The sequence below is a fragment of the Synchiropus splendidus genome, chromosome 5 (assembly GCF_027744825.2).
Source record: "Synchiropus splendidus isolate RoL2022-P1 chromosome 5, RoL_Sspl_1.0, whole genome shotgun sequence".
Taxonomy (NCBI): Eukaryota; Metazoa; Chordata; class Actinopteri; order Syngnathiformes; family Callionymidae; genus Synchiropus; species Synchiropus splendidus.
The window spans coordinates 18,288,796-18,313,722 of record NC_071338.1 but is presented as its reverse complement, the minus strand read 5'-3'; the positions used below and the strand labels follow the sequence as shown (position 1 = coordinate 18,313,722).

Genomic DNA, 24,927 nt, shown 5'->3' with positions numbered 1-24,927 from the left:
TGAAGGCAGAGCCCTCAATCTTCTGGGAAATGTTCCTGCTTTCTCTCACAGTCAGCCATGAAACGTTTTCTGAAATTGAGGCCACACTGGACAAGGATGAGGACCCGTAACCGGGGTCGAAATTAAAACGACTAGAGGACTGGGTCAGAAAATCTCGGTAAGTGCCGGTATTTTGGATACTCTCAACATTATGAGGCTAATGGCTGTCAAAATTGGTTCAAGAAAGAAGCGGCGGTGAACGGACCATGACAGATAAAGGACTGGAAAGTGAATATAATATTCGTCAGTTTCAGACAAATGATTATCGCCGGTGAAACACAACTGATTTTCTAATGTGAGCCGATGTAGCAGAACAAATCTCAGACTCTCAAACAAAACACAACAGAGTTTCTGTTCCTTCCAGAATTGGGCTGTCCTTACTTAGAACTTACTCTCTTAAACTCAATGGTCACCCAGACTAGAAACAGGGCGGGGCACTGCATGACTAACCTCAGTGGTGACTGTGTTGCAGCAACATGGTTTTAATGGCAGGAGGAGTAGCACTCTTCAGCTTGTGGTCCAGCCAGAACTATTGCAAATACCCCTAAACTAATCCAGCATCAACCTGTAAAAAGCCTCAGACACTCCTTTGCTCCCTGTATTACCTCCCATTAGCCATCCTTATCCATCTTATCAAGACTGAGCTTCAAATGTGTAAGGTCCAGTTCACACCAGGGATCACCTTCAATCTAATCCCCACCATTTTAATGAAAAAAAAAACTTTCATAAAGCTAAGTTAAACAAGGTAACAACTCTGAAATAAGAAAAGGTCTGGGACTTTTTATTGGCTACAGGACATTTTTTTACATTAAGTAATAAATCAAAATGACATTTCAGACATTACACAATACATAGAGAACATGTACAAGAAAAAGCATCACCATCCATTTCAAGACATAATTGCCACCACAAGGCATTCACCCACTGACTCTCCACAAACACCAGATTATATTTGCAATTACTCAATAATGTGGGGAAACCATACTGATGCCTTGTAAGAATTCATATTTATACATATAAATATAGAAAACCATGTACAATAAACTGCCAGCTTTAATTATTAATATCTAACAATATCTACAGTTTAGGCTGTGCGTCTCGGGACAGAGATGGTATGTACTGAATAAAATTCATTATAAAGGGAATTATACAGGGAAGGCGGAAACAGATGGTGAATCAGAAAAAAAAACAAAAAACGACTTCTTTATATTCAACTCACATCTCTTCCTGAGGTCTACCATGTTGGCATCATGTCAGGGAACCAGACACGGCCCAAGTGTTTTGACACTTCCCAGTGGATGTCGTCCAGCCCATAGCGATGATCTGGAACCAGCACTTCCTCCATGATGGATAACTGTGTAAGTCTCTCTCCACACATCTTGACAAACTCCACAAAGGCGCTGCATGACACCTCGCACTCGCCCAGGCCGACTGCTGACAGCTGAGTGCAGTGCTGAGCCATGCGGATGAGCTCTTCATCCAGCGGCCGCAACCCGTTGGCGCAAACCACCAGCTCCACAAGACGCGGGCAGGTGAGGCCCACTCTGCCGAGCACGTCTTTGCTGACCGAGCGGCCGAAGTAAAGATGCGTGACTGGGATTTCGTCGCGGAAGAAGGGATCAAACTCATCCTCGTAGAGGAAGAAATACATGACCAGATTAAATTTGGGGGAGTGACGCACCATCGCATCCCAGCTGCTCTTCTTGATGGTATGGAAATGCTGGCCGGGATTCTCACTGACCACATCAATGCGAAGATGCTCCAGGTGGACATGCTTTTCAGAAGAGAGGGCTATGAGGAGCTCATCACTCAGTAAATGGTAGTTGAGTGCCAGCTCCCTCAGACCATGGCATTGATCGGCCACACACAGTATACCTGCAGGGGCGGGTGAATTTGTGAGTATCAGAAATGACAACTATGCAACAAATTCAAAGGGACTACACAGAACGATGGCTTACTAAGAGAACTAGCAGCATTGATCGACAGGAAATAAATGTTAGAACTTGAAAGCAATGGTTTCCTACAAGGCAAAAGGATTGAATTTGAGTTTCTCAGGAGAGCTTGTGAACATTTGATGATTTCCCCCGTCCTGACACAAGACAAGATATGTGATACCTGACATGTACCAGGAACTAAAGAGTGATAATTAAATGCCTTTCAGGGGAGGGAGGTCTCAAGGCAGCGTTGGCGGAGTCCATAACAAATCCCATTTCAACAATCATCTTTAGAAGCAGAAAGTACTTAAGGAACTGATATCATGTTTGGTTTCTCTGTCACATTATGAAACTGGTTCCAGAAAAAACACATCCAATAGTCTCAAATGATAGAAGTGAAAATATTTGGGATAAAAAGAAGTAATGATTCACAACAATCACCAGGCACCTTCACTCATCTGCAAAAATCATGGGGTCGCAACTTGAGCAGAATCCTCCAGATGAGTCACAGTAACACATAATTAAGGCCCAGTGAAAATGATTTTAGGAAAAATATGATTTGCCTTCATTTGCTTGTTATTTAATACATTCTTCTATTCGTCTCCCATTTACTTCATAGTTACACAGGTAATCTCGACTATTTTCTAGTCAACTACTTTTGCATCCAGGCATCTGAGGGTCACCCGTTGTCTATGTTTTTGGAGTGTGGGAGGAAACCAGAGCGCCTTGAGGAAGCACAGGAGGAATATAAAAACTCCCCCCAAAAAGGTCAAGTTTATTTATATCGTACCCACAATTCCCACAATGGGGACATTTTAGTTAGTAAGTCAATATCACCAATTATGATCAGCCGATTTCAGCGTGATCGGTGAATGCCGATCACTACCAGTCATTTCCGATCACAACAACCGATCACGTGTGACAGCCGGCGCTCTGATGGATGACTGCGGGTTGTGATGCGTCTGCTCCTAACTACTGGCTGCTCACTCAGCAGCAGTTTGATGCAGAGGTTCTTTCAATCTGTCATGTAAAGTTTGCATCCTGCAGCCCATGCACGGGAAAATGTTGTGCAGGGAAGCGCCTTCAAACTTAATTCACCATTAAAAGCACCAGCACTTGACGGAGAGTTTTCCAGGCTCATGTAAGTGAGACCGCTGTTTCCTCAGAAGAAGGCTGTTGGCGCAAATAACACTTAGCAACACCCGCCGGTCCGAGCGTGACATTTGGAACGCTAAGCAAAATTAATTTCACCAAACTAGATGACCAGCCTTTCTCAGGTGTCATTTAGGCAGAGACAGAAACGACCGGATCTGTCGCTGTTTTGGAGACAGGTGCAGCGTTTGTTAGCCACCTGAATCTGGAACTTTTACAAACGTGCTGAGTGGAAACTTTCAGAAATGCAGAAATCTGTCTCGGAGTCCCGCTACAAGCGGCCAGAATGCAAATATTTCACGTTTTTTTTTCAGTTGTCCTATTGACAGAATAGTTGCTGCATTCTGCAAGGTTATTCAATTGTTTTTCTCCTTGAAGAGTTATATAAAAACGTGTCTGAATTAAAATGATTTAATTTTTCATGTTTTCACATCATGTACACAGAAGGTCTCATCATTTTGATAACAAATTCAATGTCAATCCATGAGATCGGTATCGGTGATCGGCAGCAAAAATCCTAATCGGAGCATCCCTAGTTTTTAAGATTGTTTGCAAGCGTTAGAGACGTCCTGAAATTTAAGATTGTTAAATGACACAGCTTGATGATATTGCTGCACATGCATTAAATATTTAAGCATCTTGCATGAACTGCTCGACTTCATCCTGTTTGGAGAAGCAAGGTGTTACTGAGATTTACGCAAGGCAGCAGGAGCTTATATATTGGGTCTCTGGCCCTCCGTCTGTGGTTTGTTATGACAGCATGATTAATCATCCTAATCTCCACCAAGAAACTAGGTAAGAGTTTGTGTACTGTACGGTCAGTACCTGCAGGAGAGACGTGAGGACAGCTGCTCATTTTCAGCAGTTTCAGTGTGTCACTGTTATTGGCCACCAGGACTTTGAGGGAGGGGTCGTCCACTGGAGTGTCGTCAATCTTCAGAGAGGAAAGCGATTTGGAGTTGACAAAGACCACCGTGAGCGCTGAGATGAAGTGAGACTGTCGAACAGAGCCAAAGAATGGAACGCAATTAACTTGGGGGAAACATATTTATCAGTGATTTCCTTCCGTGCTTGCTTTCAAAGTCAAGTGTCCTTCATCTGACATAAGATTATTCTTTCAGACCAGTTACTCCTAATTGCTCCACAAAATCCTACGCTAATCACGTAGATAAAAATGAATTAATTTTCCAAGACAAATTGGAATTTTACGTTTAATATGGCAGATATCAGAAAATTGCTTTTTGGAATCCTTTGTTGCCACTCAACGTTTACAAATATTACAATACTCCTTCAATTAGATTTCCATGCATCCAATAAACCTAAAGATGATTTAAAAAATACCAATTTTAAAATGGGTCCATAAGTGACATCAACCCATGCCCATATACTGTGTGTGTCTATATATATATATATATATATATATATATACACACTAGTATGTCTGATAAACTAGGAGTTGACTGCGTAATGACTTTTGTCCATAAGCTATGATACTTCTATACTACCTTCGGTAGTTCCATGAAGCTGGGACGGGCTGTCGAGATGAGTCCAAGTGTTTTCAATGAGCAGTTCACCAGCTGAGAGAGTATGTCACAAGCAGCTTCTGCTGACTCTCTGCTGCTGTCCACCTAGAAAATTAAAGGGGACAATTTAGGATACCACATGAATATCTAAAGCATTTAGAAGTAGAAGACTACAAATCGCAATACTGAACAAATGACATTCAAAAACTGAAAAACCAAAATGCCAGGAGATAATCTTAAAAATAAAACAATAAATATGTTGAAGTATGAAGGACAGAGTAAGATGACAAACTGTTTGTTTAGCAATAAGCCCATATTTTATAAAACCTGATATGAAATGACACAATTTGCATAAACTCACAGTTTATACTTATATCCCAGAAACTTGCAAATCCAATAACTGCACATTTTCAACTCATGAGGCAAGCTACTAGAGGAGCTGTCTCTATGAAAAGAGACACTGCGTTTGGTCGAAGTTCTGTATGGCAGGTGTGTGATTATTTTCCTACTATTTGCAAAGTAAAATGTCGCACTTAAACTACCAGCACAAACACAGGTGAGGTGCTCCCACAGGTTACACGTAACGTAACACGGGAACTAACCAAGTATATTTGATTTTAAAAAAACAAAAACACCTTAACACACCTTGAAGCTGACATACTGAAGATGGTCTGCATGTCGCTTAATAATTTGCTTGATGAGGTCTGGGTGGGTGGCCTTCAGGTAGGAGCTGGCAGGTTGGTTCAACTCAAACTCAAAGCAGCGCCAAAGTTCTGGCATGTGAAAGGCTTCATTCCATCCCCGACACACCTGTGAAGAAAGCCACTGAGTGAACTGAAGCTTAGTACAGACATTAGAAGAGTATTTCTAAAGAACTGTGGAAAAACATTTCCTGCAATTGCATTATAGCTTACAAGAGGACAAATAACACGTTCAAGAAAATAAACTTTAAATTGCAAGACCGTAGAGTCTTGCTTTAGTAAACCTGACATTTAAATAGCTAAAGTTGTAAATACAAAATCAAGCAGAGGAGTGAACCACAATGAAACATATCAGTATTAAATAGTGCAAAGACAGAAAAAAATCATTCTAGTAAAGTAGTTAAGCTAGCTAATTTGTTCCTGTATCTTCCTGTGAGGCAAGTTCCACTGAGAGAAGGAACTGGCGCCTCATTATAACTCAGTTACCTGAGAGGCGAAGGCTCGATCAAGCAGTGGCAGATACTGAAAGATGTGGAGCAGTATCTCCTGTGGCAGACACTCCCAGTGGACACTCTCGCCCGCCCAGTCTTTCTCCCTCCTCTGTTTGCGCGACCGTTTAAGAGTCCCCTGGGACCCGGCGCTTGTGCCACCTCCATCCTCCTGCTTGCTCCCTCTGAGACCGCGCTTCATCCTGAGTCCAAAGAGCAGATAATAAAGTCCAAATGGTTAAATATAATGGCAACAAAGAGAAGATTGGAACAGAGATTGAGCCATTGACTTTCCTCGTGTATGGGTTTTAGCCATGAAGACAGTTTCTGTAGCTCTTTTTGGGATCCCACACAACACAACTCTTTACCGGCTTTCTGCTTTTGACTGGACGTTAGACTCAAGCAGCCGAAATTCACCAGTCAAACCTGTCGTGAATTTTCTCTTAATGTTTAGTCAGCAACCAGGATGTAAATGAATTCTTCAACAAGGCTCAACATGTCTCGTATGAGCTGCATCAAATTGCTTTCACCTGTTGATCTTTTTGGCACCAAGTGCTCTTGCTGCATATGTGGATGCATTACTATTACATGCAGTTTTTGGAAATATCCGAGTTGGAAGTGTCAGAACGTCACCGTTTCTAATGGCCACATGCTATTGTGTGTGTGCTGGAATCACTTGGACGATGGGACAAATGACTAACTCCACACATTGTGCTCTCTTAGTAACTCTGCTGTGATGGACATAATCCGGAAGGCACGGCTCTTCACGGAGGACACCATGGCGCAGGACAAGATAGAAAATGTGTCCGTCTCACTGACTTAGCTGGAACTAATCTTTCTGGATAGTTGCATACGGGTTCTTAAGTGAAAACTAAGGTTAAACATTTCAGCTTTACAGACAACTATTTCACCCCGGTGCGGCTGGAATCCCGAGAGGACACGCCCCCTTCAGTCAAAACAAACACTTGAATTTCAGGGATGAACAGAAAGTTCAAGTCAGAATGGCAAAACAATCGGGCAAATCCCACTTAAAACTGTGATCGGTTCTCGCATGTTCACAACAAAACACAGCGCAAATCCAATAGTTGCCAAGCTAACAGCCTAGCGTTGCTAACTGGCGTGGTTCCGTAAAGTTACCATTCGTGACACGTCGGTCAAAATGCGGAGTTTAGATGTTTGAAAGACACTCGGTATTCGGTTTCTTACCTGTTTTTTTGCTGTCTCTGTCGACAATTTCTTTGTAAATGCTATCAGCCAAGCTCAACCAGGACCGACACAACAGAAATGTCTTCGAGCGGATCGACCGATCAAATACATTGGACCATAAGGCGCCGCAATAAGTTGTGAGGATGTGGACTGTCGTCGAGAAGCGCGTAGGTCGTGGTTTTCCGAGTTGTTCTCGCTGCAAAGCCTCTGACCTAGTTAGCCAAGTGAGCTTCAGTAGTTGCAGCTAAAGATGGCGTTTGCGTGTGCCGTGTTGGTCCAAGTCAGTGGGCTGAGCCGCCTGCGGTTACAGGGAAACATCGGCAGAGGGAGCCATGTTGCTGCTGGATTTAGAAGTCGAAGTAGACTCTTGATTTCAGAATGTTCTGACAGTTAAGTTACAAACGGCTCGTCTGTTGCCAGGAGCGACCATAGAGATGAATACAGCAGACCTTTATGTAGTTGCAGTGTTTATTAAAGTTATTAAAGTAGGACAGATGAACAGTGTTTCCCCTCATTCACATTGATTTATTAAGCAGGATATAAAATGGCTGAGGTGTTTATTTCATGTTGAGATTATATATATATATATATATATATATATATATATATATATATATATATATATATAAATTATTCTGTTATGATTGAAGTCCACTGCCTTTTTCAGGAAACCGCCCAGTTTCACAAAAGGTTCATGGTCAGCTGTTGAAGTCACAAAGTAGCTCATAAATACAAATTAAAAACACAAAAGAGCAGACAGCCAATTGGTCACACAGGTAGAAGAACACTTGTTGCAAGATCTCCCTTTGACTGTTAAACTGAGGTTTAAAAGAAAAAATCCGTTTGAATTAGAAATACAGAAATTGGGTTTTTAACATCCACAATTAACATTGTTATTCAGTAAAGGACAAAAAAGTACATTGTAGCACCTGCTTTAAATTAGTTTTGAGGCTGAGCGGTAAAATATGCAAAACAAACGCAGTTGTGCAGTTTAACATGACTCAAATATTAGACCAGAAACACGAATGGTTCAATTGAACACAATTTAAATTTTAAAAAGGCTTAACAAGTAGTCTCTCGTTCAGCATCAACTAGGACGATACTGCCATCTTGAGGTCAAATTCCGCACCATATCAACTCAAGATGACGAATTGGGTGATAAAAACGCTGATTAAAATTTGATTTAAACATTGGCCGACTCTGACAGAAGAAACTGCGGTGTTTCTTTGACCCTTTTATTCTGTTGTTGCCCTCAGACAAAGCAAACTTGATCACATTGTCAATGCAACATCAAACATTAACGTGGATAAAATGTCAGTAACTCCATGTCACACATGATCAATCATCATTGCCACGAGTTTGGTTGATCACCAGTTGATCAATAACTTGTAAGACCAGAAATATTTTTCATGCATCAGACACTGTGAATTTAACCCACCGCTCTTTTCCACCACCTTCCTTTAGTGTTAAAAAACTGCAAGTAAAGACAAGGACAGATGCAGTACTGTCACAGAGATAAGAACCGGGGATGCGTTTGCTCGATTAAAAAGGCAGCTTCAGTTCATTGTTGCAGCAGGTTAATAAATACCCTTCTCACCCTCCAGTAGTGTTGGTCCTGATATCCCCTGCAGAGCGGTTGCGTCCGTGTCTTCTCTGCACAGTACATCTTGTTCTCAAACACCCTGCGGACGATGTCCTGTCTCATGTGTGATTACTGTTATTAGCTAACTGTCTCTTTGTGGGGGAGTCTCTAATTTTCTGGGCGACACAATGTGCGTGAACTGGAACCCCACCAGGCAGAATCACCACGTCTGGTTCGCTGAAGGTGTTGTGACAAAGGTGACATCCTTTCTTCTCAGACACAAAGATCGGTTTCCTACGTACTTTTAACTGGGAAAAAAAGAAAACACAAGGTAAGAAATGCTACTTAGTGTTGTTCATGTTGCACACAATTGTGGAGAGCAGCTAAAAGCCCATATACAATAATGAGTTACGGCTAAAGTTTGAGCAGTGAATCTCCTTCATGGGCAACTTTGCTTTGAAAACCGACGACAGAGCTCAATGTGGGAAAAGGGCAATTCAGTTATAGCCTTACGAAAAAAAATGATCTAGTTAATTAGATAATTTGTGATTAATAAATCTTAATTAATCACAGTTTAATGGTATAAGAATATTTGCCACAAAAGCCACATTTTACAATTTGAATGAATCTGGTATATGACTGAATCAAATGATGGACCCATACATACATTTAAACAGCAAAATATTGTTTATTTTCCATCAGTTTGACAATATCACAAGTTTTAATATAATGTTATTTAAACTAAAGCTCTTTTAATGTCTTGAAAATATTTGTATAAGAATTTCAATTTTATAAGAACTTGAAACCCTGGCTATTATGTAGCGAAAAACAAAGGCGTTTTATTTACCTATAAGCGCTAAAAATCGGCTGTGCTGTCGAACACGCTTGCAAAAACGGCGCACTTTAAGCGCTTCAATGTAAATAAAAGATGTGATGAGTCCATGATTCAAGTTCAGAGCATTGCTGAGTTAGTTTCATGAGTCAGTCTCGATGCTGGATCTCGTTTTCAAAACCAATGTAGAAGTGATCCTCATGCATTTTTGGTCAGCGCCAGTCAGCACCACTGACTGTTCTACAGCACAGACAGCACCACTGTACCCTCGGCTTATAGACCAGCGGAGGTTAAGTATGAACAAGATCTGTTTTCCTTCTTAAATTCATTGGGTGTGGTTAATATTCCAGGGCTTTCTATAGTCCGGAAATTATGGTGCATGGAAAAGAAACCTTGCAAACCAAATTCATGAATAGATTTTTTTAACTGATAATTCACTCTTTTGTGGAAGTGATGTGTTGCTTACCCGGTCATGCAGCAACTGAGCATTTTCCGAGTGGGCGAGTCCGACAGCAATCTCAGACGTGTGGTAGGCATGCATGCTGGCTCTGATGGCTCTGCCCAGGAAAGGACGCAGCAACTGCAGGGACCAGCCGTCCGGTAACATCCTCAGCACTTGCACCGCATCAAACACCTCTCCGTGTTGATTGAGAAGATCCACAGCTGCCACTTCAAACTCCCCATTTCCTGCTGCTACTCCACTGGAGTCTAGATAAACCTTCAAGAGAAGGTGGAAAAGCTGCTGGCGGTAACCAGAATCCCGGCAAGCAGAGGCCCACAGGCAAAAGGCCTCAGCTGACTTGAAGTCTTTAAGTTTGTGCACCAATATGTGGAGCGCTTTTTCATTTTCCTCCAGTTTGCCATGTAGTGTTGCACGCTCCAACAACAGCTCCTGACAGTTCTCCATTTCACCTAATGGAAATAAAATATGAGTCAAAACTATTGAACTAGTAAACAGTCACTTTAGACAACTGAGTCGCCAAAAAGCTACTCATTCCATCTGTGAATCAGCTTTGGGAGTCACAGTCAAAGTTGCGGCTTCAAACATACTTACCTAAAAGGAAGTGTACACTGTAAAGGTCTGATTCTCTCAACAGGGCCTGCAGCTTCTCTCTGGCTCTACGGAGCTCATCGCTGGATGAAGACACTGTTAGCAAAGACATGACTCTCTCCAGATACAATGTGGCAAGCTGTGTGTGGAACCTCTCCTCCTGCATTTGGAAACAACAGAATGAAAATCGCCTCTGAAGCCATACATGAAGCAGTGAAAATCTCAGCGTGCTGAGGTCCGGGAGGTCAGTCTTTGCCAACCCCTGGAAGAAAATGTACGATCCTCTACAAAATTTAGGTATCGCCAGATGGCAGTGACGTTTTTACTAATCGCGGACAGGAAACACTTAATTTCCTGTGTCCTTACTCGCTTTCATGCTGGAGTCCATGTCACTTTGGATACAAACGATCAGTGAACCCTATTGGGGTACGCAGCAGAAAGAGACACCTCCAACACTGGAGCTGGTGTCCATGGCATATCCAATCCCCAACTATTTTCACCACAGCACGTGTTGAAATAATCAATGCCAGAAAATACTTTATCTAACCAAACCAACACTGATCGAGTCGTCATCTGGATGAATAAAAAAAATAAGAGACTTGGAGAACCAAAGGCAAATCTTTATTTATGACAACTAGTCTGAAAAGTTAGGAGGGACTGGAACATCTGATGGTGTTTAAGAGGAATCTGTCTGTCACCACGCTGCATTGTATCTCACTTGAAATGTACAAACTGTCATCAGGGAAAAAACTATGGTCGCAATCGGGTATGATAAGTCATCCCCCATCACTAGGGCAGTCAAAAAGTCCTGTTTTTCCAATTGCTTACCTGTACCCGTCTATTCAGCACCAGGTGTTCCAAATAGAGAAGAAGCGCTTCATTGTGTCTCTCCAGGTAACTAATGACATCATCGGGGTTGACAGTTTGTCTGTTTTTATCTGGCCTCTTGGTAAAGATGTGAACTGCTCTCTGTGAACACAGAAAATTCAAGCATGTTTGATTGACATTTCATTCAAGTAACATTTTATTTTTATCAACATCATTAACAGTAGAGATGTTTTCAATAGTGATATGACATGTCAACACAGCAATGTAACTTGTCTAATACATAATAGCTTAGCTTATCATTGATATTAATAGTTGTGTAACTACAAGTATTACAATTAAATAGTTTGACAAAAATATGATTTAATGAAATTAAAGAAAGAAACAGTCAGAGACATACAGTGGGATCTTTCTGTAAAGCCCAGTCAGCATACTGCCACACTAGATCCAGATTTGTGCAGGAGCAGAGGAAGTCCACTATGTACTCATATAGATCTGATCTGGTAGGATCCTGCAGATCCCCATCTGCAACACGAATCCACATCTGCAGAGGAACAAAGCAAATGGTGAGCTCAAGAAAAAACAGCCAACACATTCATGACAGGTTACCTGAAGAGCAGTCGAGTCGTGACCGTTATAATGGTAGAGTAACCCAAGAGCAAAATACCTGTCGTGGGGAGGGGGGGAAACAACAACATTAAGAGATACATTAAGATAATTTTATTTCTTTAATATTCAATGCAAAGTCATTAAAGCAGTCTGCTTTGTAAAAATTTTAAAAATTAAAATTAAAAATAAGCTTTACATTATATTTTTCCAGAGTAATAAAGATTGTGTTCAACATCCTGTTCGCATTTCCTTGTTTTGAGATTAGATTGTAAGCATTTAAATAATTTGGGGAAGGTCGAGTCCTTTTAAAATTCTAAGATCAATTCAAATATGGAACTGGTCTGAATAGAGGTTTAGTTTGTTTAAAGTTTATAATTGCAGCAGAGTAAACAATGAAAACATTCACTTCTGGCAGGGGCAGACATTTTTATATTTCATACCAACTTCAATAAGTTAAATGCTCAAACACACTTGTGATACTTCTCCAGCCATGGGACACAATCGACCATCAGACAGGAGTTGTCTGAAGACAGAAGCTCCAGAAGGCTGCAATGATTCTGCTCTGCGTATAGCTTTAACAGCGCCGTGTCGACGTCCTCTCTGCAACCATTCACAACTGCACTTCGAATCTGAACATCAATACGAAGAGGAAAAGCCCATATTTACATGCAGCACTGGAATCCTTTGAGCATAACTCATTGACATTTTAATGACACCCTTACCTCTCCTAAGTAACTTATAAGAAAGGCCTTGCATCGCAGCACCTTTTCCTGGTCTCCCTGCGCAAGATGGTTCAGATCTGCAAACTCATGAAGAGGAGGATGGCAACGTGTGAATGACGAGGAGGATGGAAGCAGCAGTGGGTAAAGAGAAATGAGCTCTCGCACATCCAGTTGACCCTTCCTGCAGAAAGAAATGACCTCATTAGAAAGGAATGTCTTGTCTTGAGTTCAACTGGTGATGTTTTCACATTCAAGATATCAGCGAAACTATGTCCCAAGATGTATCTGAATTTTTTTGTGGTAGATTGACATTGCAACACACAGTGAAAACCAGTTATAATAGAGAAATGTAACTGCATGAAAGATTTACCTGAAGTGCTCTTTAGCTTCTAAAAACTGGAGTTTTCCAAACTGTATAAAACCTGCTTGCTGAAGAATTCTTTTGTGCAAAATCTGAAAGAGACAAAAGACCAAAAACATCACTGGGTTTTCAAACATGAAAATACGTGTTTCAGAAAAACGGTTGGCCAACATTCTATAATTTAGTCATTTCGATTATCGCCATGTTCTTGCTTTGTAGTTTGTCTAATACAAATTTAAAAACAAATCTAACAATTTTATTTTGTATACTTGTCATAACAGATGCGTCAATAACATGTTAAAAACATAGAAAATAATTAATAGCAAACAATATGAAAAAGAATATTGTGATATGGTTTTTTTTTACCTTATCACCCAGCTCTAAAGCAGAGTATTAAAAACTAATAATAATCATAATCTAAGGAATGAATCATGGTGAAACAATCTTTTACTGCCATAAGACAACTTAATTTGGGGCATAATTCAGTGGAAGCAGTCAGAAAACAGAGAGGAAATCTCCCTATAGTACTTTGTACATTTGAAGTGAGATGTAATGAAGCAGTGTGGTGACAGACAGATCCCTATTAAACACCATCAGATGTGCTAGTGCAGTACAGCTGTCTGGCCAATTGGCTGAATAATAATTCCCTCCTAACTTTTCGAGTAGTTGTCATAATAAATTGCTGTTTGTTCTTTAAGTTTCTTCTTGTTTCATTCATTCAGACGATAATTTCCACCTCATATTATTTTTTTCAGATTTTGTTTTTCATAAAATATTAAATGACAAATTACCTGGAACCTGTCTTTGGGAATATTCTGTTGTGCTCCTTCAGTAAGAGCGAGCGCCTCCTCAACTCTGTGGCTGGTTAGTAAGTCCTGGATCTGTCGCTCCAGCGGTAGTGGTACAAGAACATACACAGCTTTAGTGGAGGCCAGAACGACCTTTCCTTAAAAAGAAAACACATATGGCAGATTAAAGCCAGGAAATATACATAGTTGTTTCTGATGGGGAGAAAAAAAACCTTCAAAGTCCTGCAGAATGTGTCCATCCCTGAATGAAAGGGTCTGTTTTAGCTGCTGGTCCAGCATGCTGTGAATGGTGATGAAATTCTCATCCAACGCCACGACATAAGGGAAGCACACAGCAGCGCCAATGACTTGCTCTGACCAGTTAACCGGGGCGCGCTGAGACGCTCCTTCGGCATTGGCAAACATTCCTAGGAAGAGAGCAGCAACTTAGCTGAGTGAAACACATAGAGACACTCGTGGCGGTTTTATGGATGACTTACCAAGACCACCAGGTGCAGCCAAGAGGAACTCCTCCCTGCCAATCCTCTTCACAATGGGTCTCCTCTCCTCACTGTTGTAAGGGAAGAGATCTTGGGATGCTCCTGTGTTGTAGTTCAGGATCATGTACTGAGTCGTAAGTGCCAGACATAAGAAGTATCCGTCCAGACTGACAGCACAAGGTTGCTCAGGCGTGGTCACCTCTTTGACCAGTTGCACTCTGTCCTCGTACACCATGTAAATTTGCACTGTCCGACGCTTGGAGGAAAGCACACACATTTCCACACAAAAGGGATCCCCATTCACCGGATTCTCATTAACGCAAAATGCTGTCACTCCCCTAATTTTGGCCCCGCCTCCTGCTGCAGAGGGCACAGTTTCTAGGGTCACCATATCGATCAGAAAGACAATTCCATCGCAAAGAACTATTAGACGTTCCAAAGCAGAAGCCGCTCGTAGCTCAGCGACTGGTTTCTTGAGACCCAGGTATTTATGAAGCAGCTTCTGGGCACTGTAGCTTAATTTCCCTTTTGATGAATTGATCTCATCGAGCAAGAAATGGTGGATGAAGCAGTCATTGGTTCCCACGTATAGGTGCTTTCCACAGCATTCTATACATTCAATGTTTATACGAGCCTTGTCACCCATGAGGAGGTCTCGCTCCACAGCGGGGACGAGCTCAAAGGCCTTCACGCTCATCTCCGCCAAGGCATCTACTCTGAATAACAGAAGAAAAGGAGAGATTGGTGAGGCATAAAGGCATTGGGATATGTTGCACCACAGACATTGTTATTTTCAGAACCAGAAACAACATACTACAAAGCAAAAAATAACGAAGTGTAGTGTTGTAGTATTTATGTGGTCTGAACCAAAAACTACAAGCCGACTCCGGCAAAAGAAAGTGAATCTAAGATTCGAGAGGAATTAAGCATTGTCACCATATCGAAGAGGCTATAGGAGTGTCAGAGCAAGTATGACGTCACACAAACACATCTAGAGACCATGCCCAACTACAGCATTTATAACTAAAGACAATGACTAGTTACTGACTATCTTAGCGATGAGCCGCCTTGACAGCAAATGATGTGTATGGGTTGACAACCACACAATTTGGATTATTGTGTTGTAAATAGCACACACTTGTAAGGTGTTAAGACTTAAAATGCTCTCCTGATGGTCCCACAGCCTGCTGGAGACTAGTCCATTATAGCTGATTAAGACTGACAGACATCTGAATTTATTTCAAAAAGAAATTAGCAAGCTCTGAATGAGAAAATGAGAAACCACTCCAGGACACAGATTATCTGATTCCCCTTTACCCCGAGTCAGACATCAGAAGTGTTTTTGCTACCAGATGACACACTTGCTTGGGGAAAAAATGACAATAAAAACACTTTTTAGTCATTGATCATATTCATACTCATTTCCATTAGATGCACCTTGAGTGTGAAAACAACACAAGGTTCCTATAAGGAACTCACTGTTATGAGTTAATGTGACACTTTATAGTCAGTATACTTGAGTTGGCTTTATGTTTCAACGCGTTCTGCCACGTTTAAATATCCCAGCAGCTCAGAATCCATACAGTGCCAACCGCTGGGCTGGCACTGCATGAATTAAGGTACGGGCAGTTACCATATATCTTTGCTACATAAAGTCTACATTACGAGGCGGACTATCGAACAGTTAATGAACAGTGCATTTGATGACAGTGACTATTATTCATCAAACACTCAACACTGAGTATTGCAGTAGGGTGTGTGAGATGCTAAAGCTACACATCTCGTCAGTCCTTCTTTCACGGCAAACAGCAAGACAGATACATCAGGTGAAGTCTCTGCTCCCGCGACATTTATAGTGTGGTTCTCAAACGTCACCTTGTGACTGGTTTATCGAACTAGTATTGATAGTCTACAGTAACTTAGCTACCATGTAGCTGCTAGGAAGCTAATTTATGCCGCGTTTTAGTCAACATTACGAAAAGAAAACGACCACTCGGGGTAAGCTCCATCGCGTTGTCTTTATAACTTCACATGAAGGTTTTATCCAGCAAAATAACAGTTTACAACCGCCCTGTCTTTTCTGCACCAACTCTGTGGCTAGTCATGCTGGAGCTGTTAGCGAGCATACGTACCGCTGCAGGCTCGAGGCAGAGACGAGGACGGTAGAGTGGAGCACAGAAGGCAAGCGAGTCCCACACTTAGTTAACAGCGATCATCCATACAGACAAAAAGAGGCCATTTCAACGTCGTTGCGACATGACAAACGCACGAACCGGGGTCTCCAGCACTTAACACCGCCCATCTCCTGAACCCAGGGTGCAGGTGACACATTGCTGCGTTCAAGAGAAGCCGTGCCGAACACAAACGACACCGCGAATGTAACGTTATTTTATTATATTGATCGGGAACACGTTTTGTTTAATCCAACACTTGTTCGTAATGTACAGGAGGCTTTTAACTTGGAAACGGGTGGAAGTTTAGATTGTGCTTTATCTTAAAAAAAAAAAAAAGTTAATTTCATTTAAATATTCTCAGTGTTGCACATTTTATGTGATTGTGCAATACGGGTAATCCGTGTTAACCATTTGATGGGATAAAAAAAAAAAGTATAGAGCAGATATGCTCCCAGCGAATATCTTGCAATTGAGTATTAAGTTCTCTTGAAGCTTTGGTTTAGTCATTATTTAAAACTCCTGACATAAACTGAGAAAATCTGCCTCCAGTCAAAGAAATCCGAACGGTCAGTAAACGCTACACCGACACATATCACCCAGGATGCACCTGTCCACCGAGTGAACTGTTTGATAAAGGCCATTTTGTTGTGCTAGCGTTTAGCCATGAAGAAAGCTACAAATAACACTCGACTATGACACTAACTATGTCGCGGCAGCATTTAACTTGACCACTTGAACATTTTAAAAAATGAAAAATATATATTAGTAACTTGAGACGAATGGACATTTTATCTTCCGATGTTTGCAAGTGTGCTGCAATGCTAATAGCGCTGTTAGCGGCTCGAATGTTTGCCGATCTTCTGAAACTGGGTTAAGTGACACAATGTTCATCAAGTTTCGTCCCTGAATGTGTATTCCAGACACTGGCATTTTATTGGGAAACCAAAGATACCGGAGTTGACGACAGCAGCTAAGCGCATACAGTAAGTCCGCTGTTGAGCGATCTCACAGTAACTTCGCGAGACACTTGAAGCTCTGCAGCGTTGAGCCAAAACTGTGGTCCGATGATGGCTGAAGATACTAGACCAGACAAGAGAGCCAGTTTCTCCGCTTTGACGGAGAACAACTCCAACGGGATGGCCAGGACTTCCACCGTGATCTCAGGAAAAGCTGGAGCCTCAAAGAAATTAGTCATAAAAAATTTCAAAGGTAAGTCTCTGCGTTCATCGGTGGCGCGAACTGTCAATAGATTTTTGTTGACAGATGTGAGTTTGTTCATCTATCTATCTATCTATCTATCTATATTGAAGACATCAAATGTATGAAGCATGACATCTGGAACGATGTAGCTGCCATTTGCGTTGTTGACAGTGCTGCAAAGCCTTGGCCTTAATGAGCTTCATGATGTATTCACCTGTTGGAAAACCGTCTCAGGTGACTACCTGATGAAGTTCATCACAAAAATGCCAAGTGCGCGCAAAGCAGTAGTCAAAAGTAAAGGGTGGCTATTTTGAAAAATCTAAAGTATAAAACATATTTGAGTGATTTCACACTTTTTTTTGTTTACGACTTAATTCCACGTGTTCATTCATGGCTTCGATGCCTGCAGTGAGAATTTGTCTTTTGATCAGTCATGAAATCAGGAAAACAAAGAACTGTTAAATGGGAAGGTGTGTCCAAACTTTTGGCTGGCAATATATATATATAAACAGATCATGTACAAATATTTTTTTTCGATTTTTGCAGATAGGCCAAAACTAGCAGAAAACTACACAGAAGACACCTGGTTGAAACTGAGGGATGCAGTTGGTGCAATTCAGAACAGCACCTCCATCAAGTACAATCTGGAAGAGCTCTATCAAGTATGTATTCTTGCACTTTTGTCATAAATGAGGCCACTTTAAGGTCAACCCGTGTTACTCACCCTAACTACTTTTTTTGGGTTTACCCATTTCTTTTTGTCCTCTATATGCTGTATAGAGTTTCTGATGTCATCCATTGTGTTGTTGGTGTTAGCATTTCATCATCACAAGCTGCTGTTCCTGTTCTTTCCATTTTAGGCAGTGGAGAACTTGTGTTCCTACAAAGTCTCCCCCACGTTGTATAAGCAGCTGCGACAAGTCTGTGAAGATCATGTCCGAGCTCAGATCCATCAGTTCAGAGAATATCCTTTTTTAAATCTCACTAACTTCATGTTAGCCGAAACTGTTGTTCTGTTCCGCAACATTCAGCGTGCAGCACGTCATAGTACCACGGTGTGATTATATGCAGCTATAATATACGAGGGTTGGACAAAATAATTGAAACACCTTAAAGCTAATTTCCATTATTTTGTCCAACCCCTATAACTTGATTCTTATTGACTTTTGTATTATTTTGTTAAAGTGCGTAATTTACCATTAGAAATTGTTCTCTTCCTTTTACAAAGAATTGTGTTCATAATGCATGCAGAAGCCACACAAACATATTTTAAATGATGTTCAACTGCTTGTTTATAGAACAGTGAAACCTGCCACGCGAATGTCTTTTGAAACAAATGCATTGTTTTTCTTAATGTTGCCTCACAGAGTCTGTGGACAGCCTTTCCTTCCTGAAGCGCATGAATCGTTGCTGGCAAGATCATTGCAGACAAACTGTCAGTGTTCATGAATGTGTAATACCTGAATGAGTTGGTTTTCTTCATCTGTTTGGCCTTTCGATTTGCCTTGCTTAGATCATGATTCGAAGCATCTTTCTCTTCCTGGATCGTACATATGTGCTGCAAAATTCACTACTTCCATCCATTTGGTAAAGCTGCCGTCCCTTTTTTCCTCAAACAGTCTGAAGCAATCTACAGAAAGGGTAATTGGATTTTTGATTCAGGGACACTGGATTGGAGCTGTTCCGTGTCCACATAGTCAGCGATGCTGCGGTCCAGAAGCGGACAGTGGATGGAATTTTGGAACAGATTGAACTTGAGAGGAATGGCGAGACGATAGATCGCAGTCTGCTAAGAAGCCTGCTGGGAATGCTTTCAGATTTACAGGTAAGTGTTTTGCAATATCACGTGTGTTTTCAAATGTGTCAAGTTGCTGTGTATTTGATATGTACAACTTTTGTCTGGTCCACTGAAGGTTTACAAAGAATCGTTTGAAGAGAGATTTTTGAGTGAGACAAATCGCTTGTATGCTGCTGAGGGACAACGGTTAATGCAGGAAAGAGATGTGAGTGGACTTGATTTTTCTTTCATTGTAACTGTGCCATAAATCTGTCATTTTAATATGTTGTTAACGCCACCAGGTGCCAGAGTATCTCCACCATGTGGCACGTCGACTAGATGAGGAGAATGAGCGTGTTGTGAGCTACCTCGACCAGAGTACTCAGTAATGTTTCACATTTTCTTTCAATTCAAATTCAACCATTTAACTTTATCAAGGAAACAGTTTAGGTGGTCAAGGGAAAATTAAAGGACAGAAAGTCAACTTTCTTAAAATCTTTACCCGACGTCCATAAATATCTCTTGACGTTTTATAAAAACACCTGATAATCTGTAAAAATGAAACTGAAAAATGAAACGTTAAATGAAATTTTATCTTGTCATCTCACTAGAATGAAACTCCATTTTGAGCTATAAGACAACACGACCAGGAAATAAAAAAATGTAATGGTTTGGCATTCAACTTGTTTCACTCAGGTTATTGTTGGTTAATGTGAACACAGATATATAGTTTTGCATCATAATTCTCAGCTAAAGACCCACATCAAGTATGCTTGCTCTTGAAATATACATTTTTTTTTATCTGCAGACATGTGCTAGCAAGATGTGTTTAAACACTTAAATTTGGAAAATAATTATTCATCTTTATTCAATGGTTTGAGTTTTAACAAGTCTTGCCTGAGGAAGCATGTGCAACAACATTTGCTGAGCATATTGTTTCGATATCTTCAAATAATTTATATGTTCAATCATTTTATGTTGGATTTGTTGGACTATTAGTTTATTCTTTATTTTCCTTAGGAAGCCACTCATTAGCTGTGTTGAGAAACAACTTTTAGGAGAACATATGACGGCCATATTACAGAAAGGTAAGTCTGCTGCAAACGTATTTTGTTATATTTATAGCATGAATCCTATCACCCAGTTCACCTGTCTTTAACTGTTTGACGGTTTTGATCCGTAAACATTGTATGTTGTGGGGGTAGTGTGTTTTTGATTAATATTTAGTTACCTTAATGGGGACATGATTAATATGTGCATTTATCCTTTATATTTTATGACAAGAAGGAAACAGATTTCTAGTCTGACATCCATGGCAACATTCCCATGTTGTTTCCAGGCCTGACTGTTTTGCTGGACGAGAATCGTGTGACTGAGCTGACACTTCTATACCAGTTATTCAGTAAGGTCAAAGGGGGTCACCCTATTCTCCTGCAATTCTGGAGAGACTACATCAAGGTCAGACAAAGATCATTGATGGCCATCAGTTTACACACAGTGAACTACATGATCTTTAATTGTGTTGTTGTGGACTTTCAGTCATTTGGTGGAGAGATTGTGTGTACACCAGAAAAAGACAAGGACATGGTTCAGGAGCTCCTGGACTTCAAAGATAGGATGGACAACGTTGCTCAGAGCTGCTTTGCACGGAACGAGAGCTTCATTAACGCCATGAAAGAAGCTTTTGAGGCATTCATCAACAAAAGACCAAATAAACCTGCCGAACTTATCGGTAGTGTGACACTGTAATGTTCTCACCCTCAACTCGTGCATGTTTTATTCATTTTTCTTTGTTTCCCAGCGAAATACGTAGATTCCAAGTTGAGAGCTGGAAACAAGGAGGCTACTGAAGAAGAGCTGGAGAGAATTCTGGATAAGATCATGATTATCTTCCGTTTCATCCACGGTTAGTTGAATTTTACGGTTAGAAAAAAGGTTTTACTGATTGATAAGCTGTTGCGCACGCGATGCTGCCGTGCAATCATCATGCCTGATTCGATCCCAATCCGTGGCTGATAAATTCAGTGTTTGTTTGCGTCAACACCATTTTGATTTAGTAAGGCCATATCTTGACATGTATTGGTCTGAATTCCATTACTGCGTCATAAAATCTGACGCTGGACAAACACTGTTCTCAATCAAAGTTTTATAGGCTGCCACTCCGTGTGAAAATCACTTAAAAGTGAGAAGAAGTGAGCTTTAAAAGAGAGGAAACAAACACAAGCCAAAGGTTGTTGACAGCAGTGATTCAGAAGTGTTTTCACCTATAGCAATGGATGTCACATATTCAAATGCTTTGACACCCTTGATTCGATCACTTTTCACTCAGACACTAGCTCTCAAGGCACTGCAGCAGTCCCCTTCAATGTTAAACGGTGCTTCACAGCCTCTTGCTTTATTTTCTTAAACCTCCAGGAAAAGATGTTTTTGAAGCCTTTTATAAAAAGGACCTGGCTAAAAGATTGCTGGTGGGGAAAAGTGCTTCTGTTGATGCAGAGAAGTCCATGCTGTCCAAGCTTAAACATGGTGAGACACCTGCACAGCCTCGAAAAAAACAATGTGATGCAGGCCTCCTACTTGGAGCCACCTACCTGTAACTTCAGACTGGAGTTTGCTTGAATCTGTACTGGTTCTCTAGAGTGTGGAGCAGCCTTTACCAGTAAACTTGAGGGGATGTTTAAAGACATGGAACTATCTAAAGACATCATGATCCAGTTCAAGCAGGTAAATGGATTCTTCAGTCAGTTTAATCAAATCTGTTTTCAATGTTTACTGCCTTGTAACAAAAGCTTTTTTTCTACTAGTACATGCAGAACCAGAGTGATCCCAGTAATATTGAGCTGACTGTCAACATCCTCACGATGGGCTACTGGCCGTCCTATACACCGATGGAGGTACACCTTCCACCTGAGGTAAGTGCTTCTCAATTTATTGGTGTAGGCCACTGCATGTACAACATGTTATATCCCATTTACCTTTGACATTTATCAACATGTCTCCTGGGTTTATTTTAATATAATGCTAATGTTGTCCCTGCAATAATATGAATTTTCTCACAAATCTTTTCAATGTCCTCTTGTCATGTCTGTCAAGATGGTGAAACTCCAGGAGGTGTTCAAGCTCTTCTACCTGGGGAAGCACAGTGGGAGGAAGCTGCAGTGGCAGCCCACACTGGGCCACTCTGTCCTGAAAGCAGAGTTCAAAGAGGTGAAGTCTGAAGAGTGCCGATGTGTTGGCCAATATTTATGAAAACAACTGATCTTGTTGATGGTTTTCTCCTGTAGGGTAAAAAGGAACTCCAGGTTTCGCTGTTCCAGACACTGGTGCTGCTCATGTTCAACGAGGGAGAAGAGTTCAGTCTGGATGAGATCCTTGTGGCCACTGGCATAGGTTTGTCAATAACGGCGGGTCTTGTCATCAGAGATGTCTGTTACATAAGTGTGGCTGTGTTTTCATCTTTGACAGCGGAGGGAGAGCTGAACCGGACTCTGCAGTCCCTCGCCTGTGGAAAGGCTCGAGTCCTCAACAAGAACCCCAGGGGCAAAGACGTGGAGGAGGGGGATCGGTTCAACTTCAACAACGACTTTAAACATAAACTCTTCCGCATCAAAATCAACCAGATTCAAATGAAGGAGACGGTATGAGCTGCTGCCAATTTATCTTTGAAAGACTTGAGTTCTAGCTTTCTTTTCACCTCTGTTTTGTTGCAGGTAGAGGAGCAGGTGAGCACCACTGAGCGTGTTTTCCAAGACCGCCAGTATCAGATTGACGCTGCGGTGGTGCGGATCATGAAGATGAGAAAGACTCTCAGCCACAATCTTCTCGTCTCCGAACTTTACAACCAGTTGAAATTCCCAGTCAAGGTGATGCATGGCTTTCATGGCTTTCTATATACGAGTTGTGATCCTGTTTATAAGATGAAAAGCAATGCCTTTTTTGTACCAGTAACAAAAGCAGAGTTTATCAGAAATATTTTGACTTTTCTTTCAAAATTGTTTTTTTTTTTTTTTAAAGGACTGTAGACAGGCTGTGAGAGCCATTCTCTGACTTGTCTTCCATTTTCAGCCAGGGGATCTGAAGAAGCGGATCGAGTCGCTCATTGACAGAGACTACATGGAGCGCGACAAGGAAACTCCAAACCAGTACCACTATGTTGCCTGAATGGATCCCTGTGTCGCGCTTCCACACCACAAGCGAAACAGCTGCACCGCGCCGCCAACCCTTCACCAACAAACCAGCATTAGAGCCATTCAGCCACCCGACTGTCCTGGTGGCCATCTTTAACAATCACCCATGATCCTGGATGATTTGGCAAGATCACACTGAGACCCAGACAAACTGTTGGCCTGGTGTCAAAAGCTGGAGCTGCAAAACTGAAAAAGCTGAGCACTTTTCTGTTTCATTGGTTTTCTTCCGTTTGGTTTTCTCTGGTTTTCTACCTTAGTTGCTTTGTGTTGAGATTCTGTTTGTTTCTTCTTGTTGAGTTCTCTTTACAAATGGCTACATGAAATGAATGAAAATGCATTTGATTTTGTGGATGTTTGGTTTGGCTGGCAAAATGATTCGAGGGAGAATGCACAGCAATGGAGAGGGACTGATCTGAACAACGCTTCATGCAGGATGATAGTATGGCTTCTACTTGGGTCGATCTTACTCGTTTTGACCAAAATAACCAAACGTTTGTCACGTGCTGATGTTTTTTGTAGACAATAACATTGTATTCTATGTACGAGTGAAAAGCCAACTTGAATAAATGCATATTTAATGATTGGATGGTGTAGAAATATATTCTATTTTTAAACTATTGTTGGTCCCATTCTTGTGCAGATAACTTTGCATCCTAAGGTAGAACAGTACAACTGAAAAAAATTAACTATTTGCAGTAGGGAAAATGTTAAATATTAAATGAAAGGCTTCTAAAAATGTTTTTATTGGTGAAAAAGTTGGATACCAGATGATCTTCGTCAGCAGCTTGTGTGCTTCCAGGGTTCGACACATTCTTGTGAACAGATGAGGTTGTCAGCTGACTGGCCACAACACTTGCTGTTTCCTGAGCACATTGTGGTTGCATGCAGTCACATGCTTTCGTTCTCCAAATCAAGCATAGATCTATAGAGTCAAATTTGCCTCATCATTCAACACCAAAATTAAGGAAGTCTTGCTGTAACCAAGTGCCATCTCTGTTTTATGAAATTCAATTTATCCCTCTGTGGCTCTGTTCTAGATACTCAAGTGTCACTCTGGATATGTGTGAAATGAATTCCTGCGAATTGTTCTGTGTTCTTGGAAAAGCAGTCAAGAGAGTGTTGTTCCTAGAAGAGCACCATCGTAAGATATTTCAGTTGTGGTGTGAGACCCACCTTTTCTCTGACCATGTTGCACACTTCCAACACATTTCAGGCTGAGCGCTTTTGTTTATTATTTTCTTCCACAAATGTTTGACATTTTTCTTTGTCCTCATCA

At 41.2% G+C, this 24,927-nt stretch overlaps 3 protein-coding genes across 6 annotated transcripts; 1 reads left to right on the top strand and 2 right to left on the bottom strand.

Moving 5' to 3' along the window:
- Window positions 1–804: 804 nt before the first annotated feature.
- Window positions 805–7,320, bottom strand: LOC128758812 (F-box/LRR-repeat protein 3-like). Its single transcript, XM_053865166.1, has 6 exons — window positions 7,044–7,320; window positions 5,836–6,040; window positions 5,294–5,458; window positions 4,631–4,753; window positions 3,951–4,122; window positions 805–1,914 (listed from the first exon to the last, which is right to left on the bottom strand). Exons 2-6 carry the CDS (start codon window positions 6,037–6,039, stop codon window positions 1,274–1,276), a joined length of 1,305 nt encoding a protein of 434 aa, XP_053721141.1. The 5' UTR covers window position 6,040; window positions 7,044–7,320; the 3' UTR covers window positions 805–1,273.
- Window positions 7,321–7,528: 208 nt separating this feature from the next.
- tgfbrap1 (transforming growth factor, beta receptor associated protein 1) lies at window positions 7,529–16,636 on the bottom strand. Of its 2 annotated transcripts, none has more exons than XM_053865077.1 (13): window positions 16,446–16,636; window positions 14,314–15,024; window positions 14,047–14,241; window positions 13,817–13,971; window positions 13,035–13,117; window positions 12,665–12,845; window positions 12,414–12,571; window positions 11,943–12,000; window positions 11,734–11,877; window positions 11,337–11,477; window positions 10,512–10,668; window positions 9,924–10,369; window positions 7,529–8,933 (listed from the first exon to the last, which is right to left on the bottom strand). In XM_053865077.1, the coding sequence occupies exons 2-13, from the start codon at window positions 15,008–15,010 to the stop codon at window positions 8,745–8,747; spliced, it is 2,604 nt and encodes an 867-aa protein (XP_053721052.1). In that variant the 5' UTR covers window positions 15,011–15,024; window positions 16,446–16,636; the 3' UTR covers window positions 7,529–8,744. The 2 variants fall into 2 exon arrangements, with proteins under 2 accessions (XP_053721052.1, XP_053721051.1); XM_053865076.1 differs by having other exon boundaries at window positions 7,530–8,933; window positions 14,314–15,029.
- Window positions 15,854–24,234, top strand: cul4a (cullin 4A). 3 transcript variants are annotated; one of them, XM_053865078.1, is made up of 21 exons: window positions 15,854–15,932; window positions 17,408–17,696; window positions 18,234–18,349; window positions 18,548–18,652; window positions 19,054–19,122; window positions 19,201–19,274; window positions 19,350–19,512; window positions 19,601–19,690; window positions 19,767–19,849; window positions 20,485–20,552; window positions 20,804–20,922; window positions 21,004–21,196; window positions 21,266–21,370; window positions 21,880–21,990; window positions 22,103–22,188; window positions 22,269–22,376; window positions 22,558–22,671; window positions 22,749–22,854; window positions 22,930–23,102; window positions 23,175–23,327; window positions 23,530–24,234. In XM_053865078.1, the coding sequence occupies exons 2-21, from the start codon at window positions 17,552–17,554 to the stop codon at window positions 23,623–23,625; spliced, it is 2,277 nt and encodes a 758-aa protein (XP_053721053.1). In that variant the 5' UTR covers window positions 15,854–15,932; window positions 17,408–17,551; the 3' UTR covers window positions 23,626–24,234. The 3 variants fall into 3 exon arrangements, with proteins under 3 accessions (XP_053721053.1, XP_053721054.1, XP_053721056.1); XM_053865079.1 differs by lacking the exon at window positions 15,854–15,932 and adding an exon at window positions 15,957–16,139; XM_053865081.1 differs by lacking the exon at window positions 15,854–15,932 and adding an exon at window positions 16,168–16,311.
- Window positions 24,235–24,927: the final 693 nt, after the last annotated feature.

Bases quoted from the DNA above. Each gene is read 5' to 3' on its own strand.
- tgfbrap1 (XM_053865077.1), bottom strand. From the start codon at position 15,010: ATGAGCGTGAAGGCCTTTGAGCTCGTCCCCGCTGTGGAGCGAGACCTC. The intron at 12,001-12,413 runs GTGTGTTTGAGC...TCCCCACGACAG, and splicing joins TGGCTGGAGAAGTATCACAA to GTATTTTGCTCTTGGGTTAC. The intron at 11,878-11,942 runs GTAACCTGTCAT...GTTCCTCTGCAG, and splicing joins ACGACTCGACTGCTCTTCAG to ATGTGGATTCGTGTTGCAGA.
- cul4a (XM_053865078.1), top strand. From the start codon at position 17,552: ATGATGGCTGAAGATACTAGACCAGACAAGAGAGCCAGTTTCTCCGCT. The intron at 20,553-20,803 runs GTAAGTCTGCTG...TGTTGTTTCCAG, and splicing joins GACGGCCATATTACAGAAAG to GCCTGACTGTTTTGCTGGAC. The intron at 20,923-21,003 runs GTCAGACAAAGA...GTGGACTTTCAG, and splicing joins TCTGGAGAGACTACATCAAG to TCATTTGGTGGAGAGATTGT.
- LOC128758812 (XM_053865166.1), bottom strand. From the start codon at position 6,039: ATGAAGCGCGGTCTCAGAGGGAGCAAGCAGGAGGATGGAGGTGGCACA. The intron at 4,754-5,293 runs GTGTGTTAAGGT...TTAATTTTCTAG, and splicing joins TTCAGTATGTCAGCTTCAAG to GTGGACAGCAGCAGAGAGTC. The intron at 1,915-3,950 runs GTACTGACCGTA...CCGCCCCTGCAG, and splicing joins TCCTCACGTCTCTCCTGCAG to GTATACTGTGTGTGGCCGAT.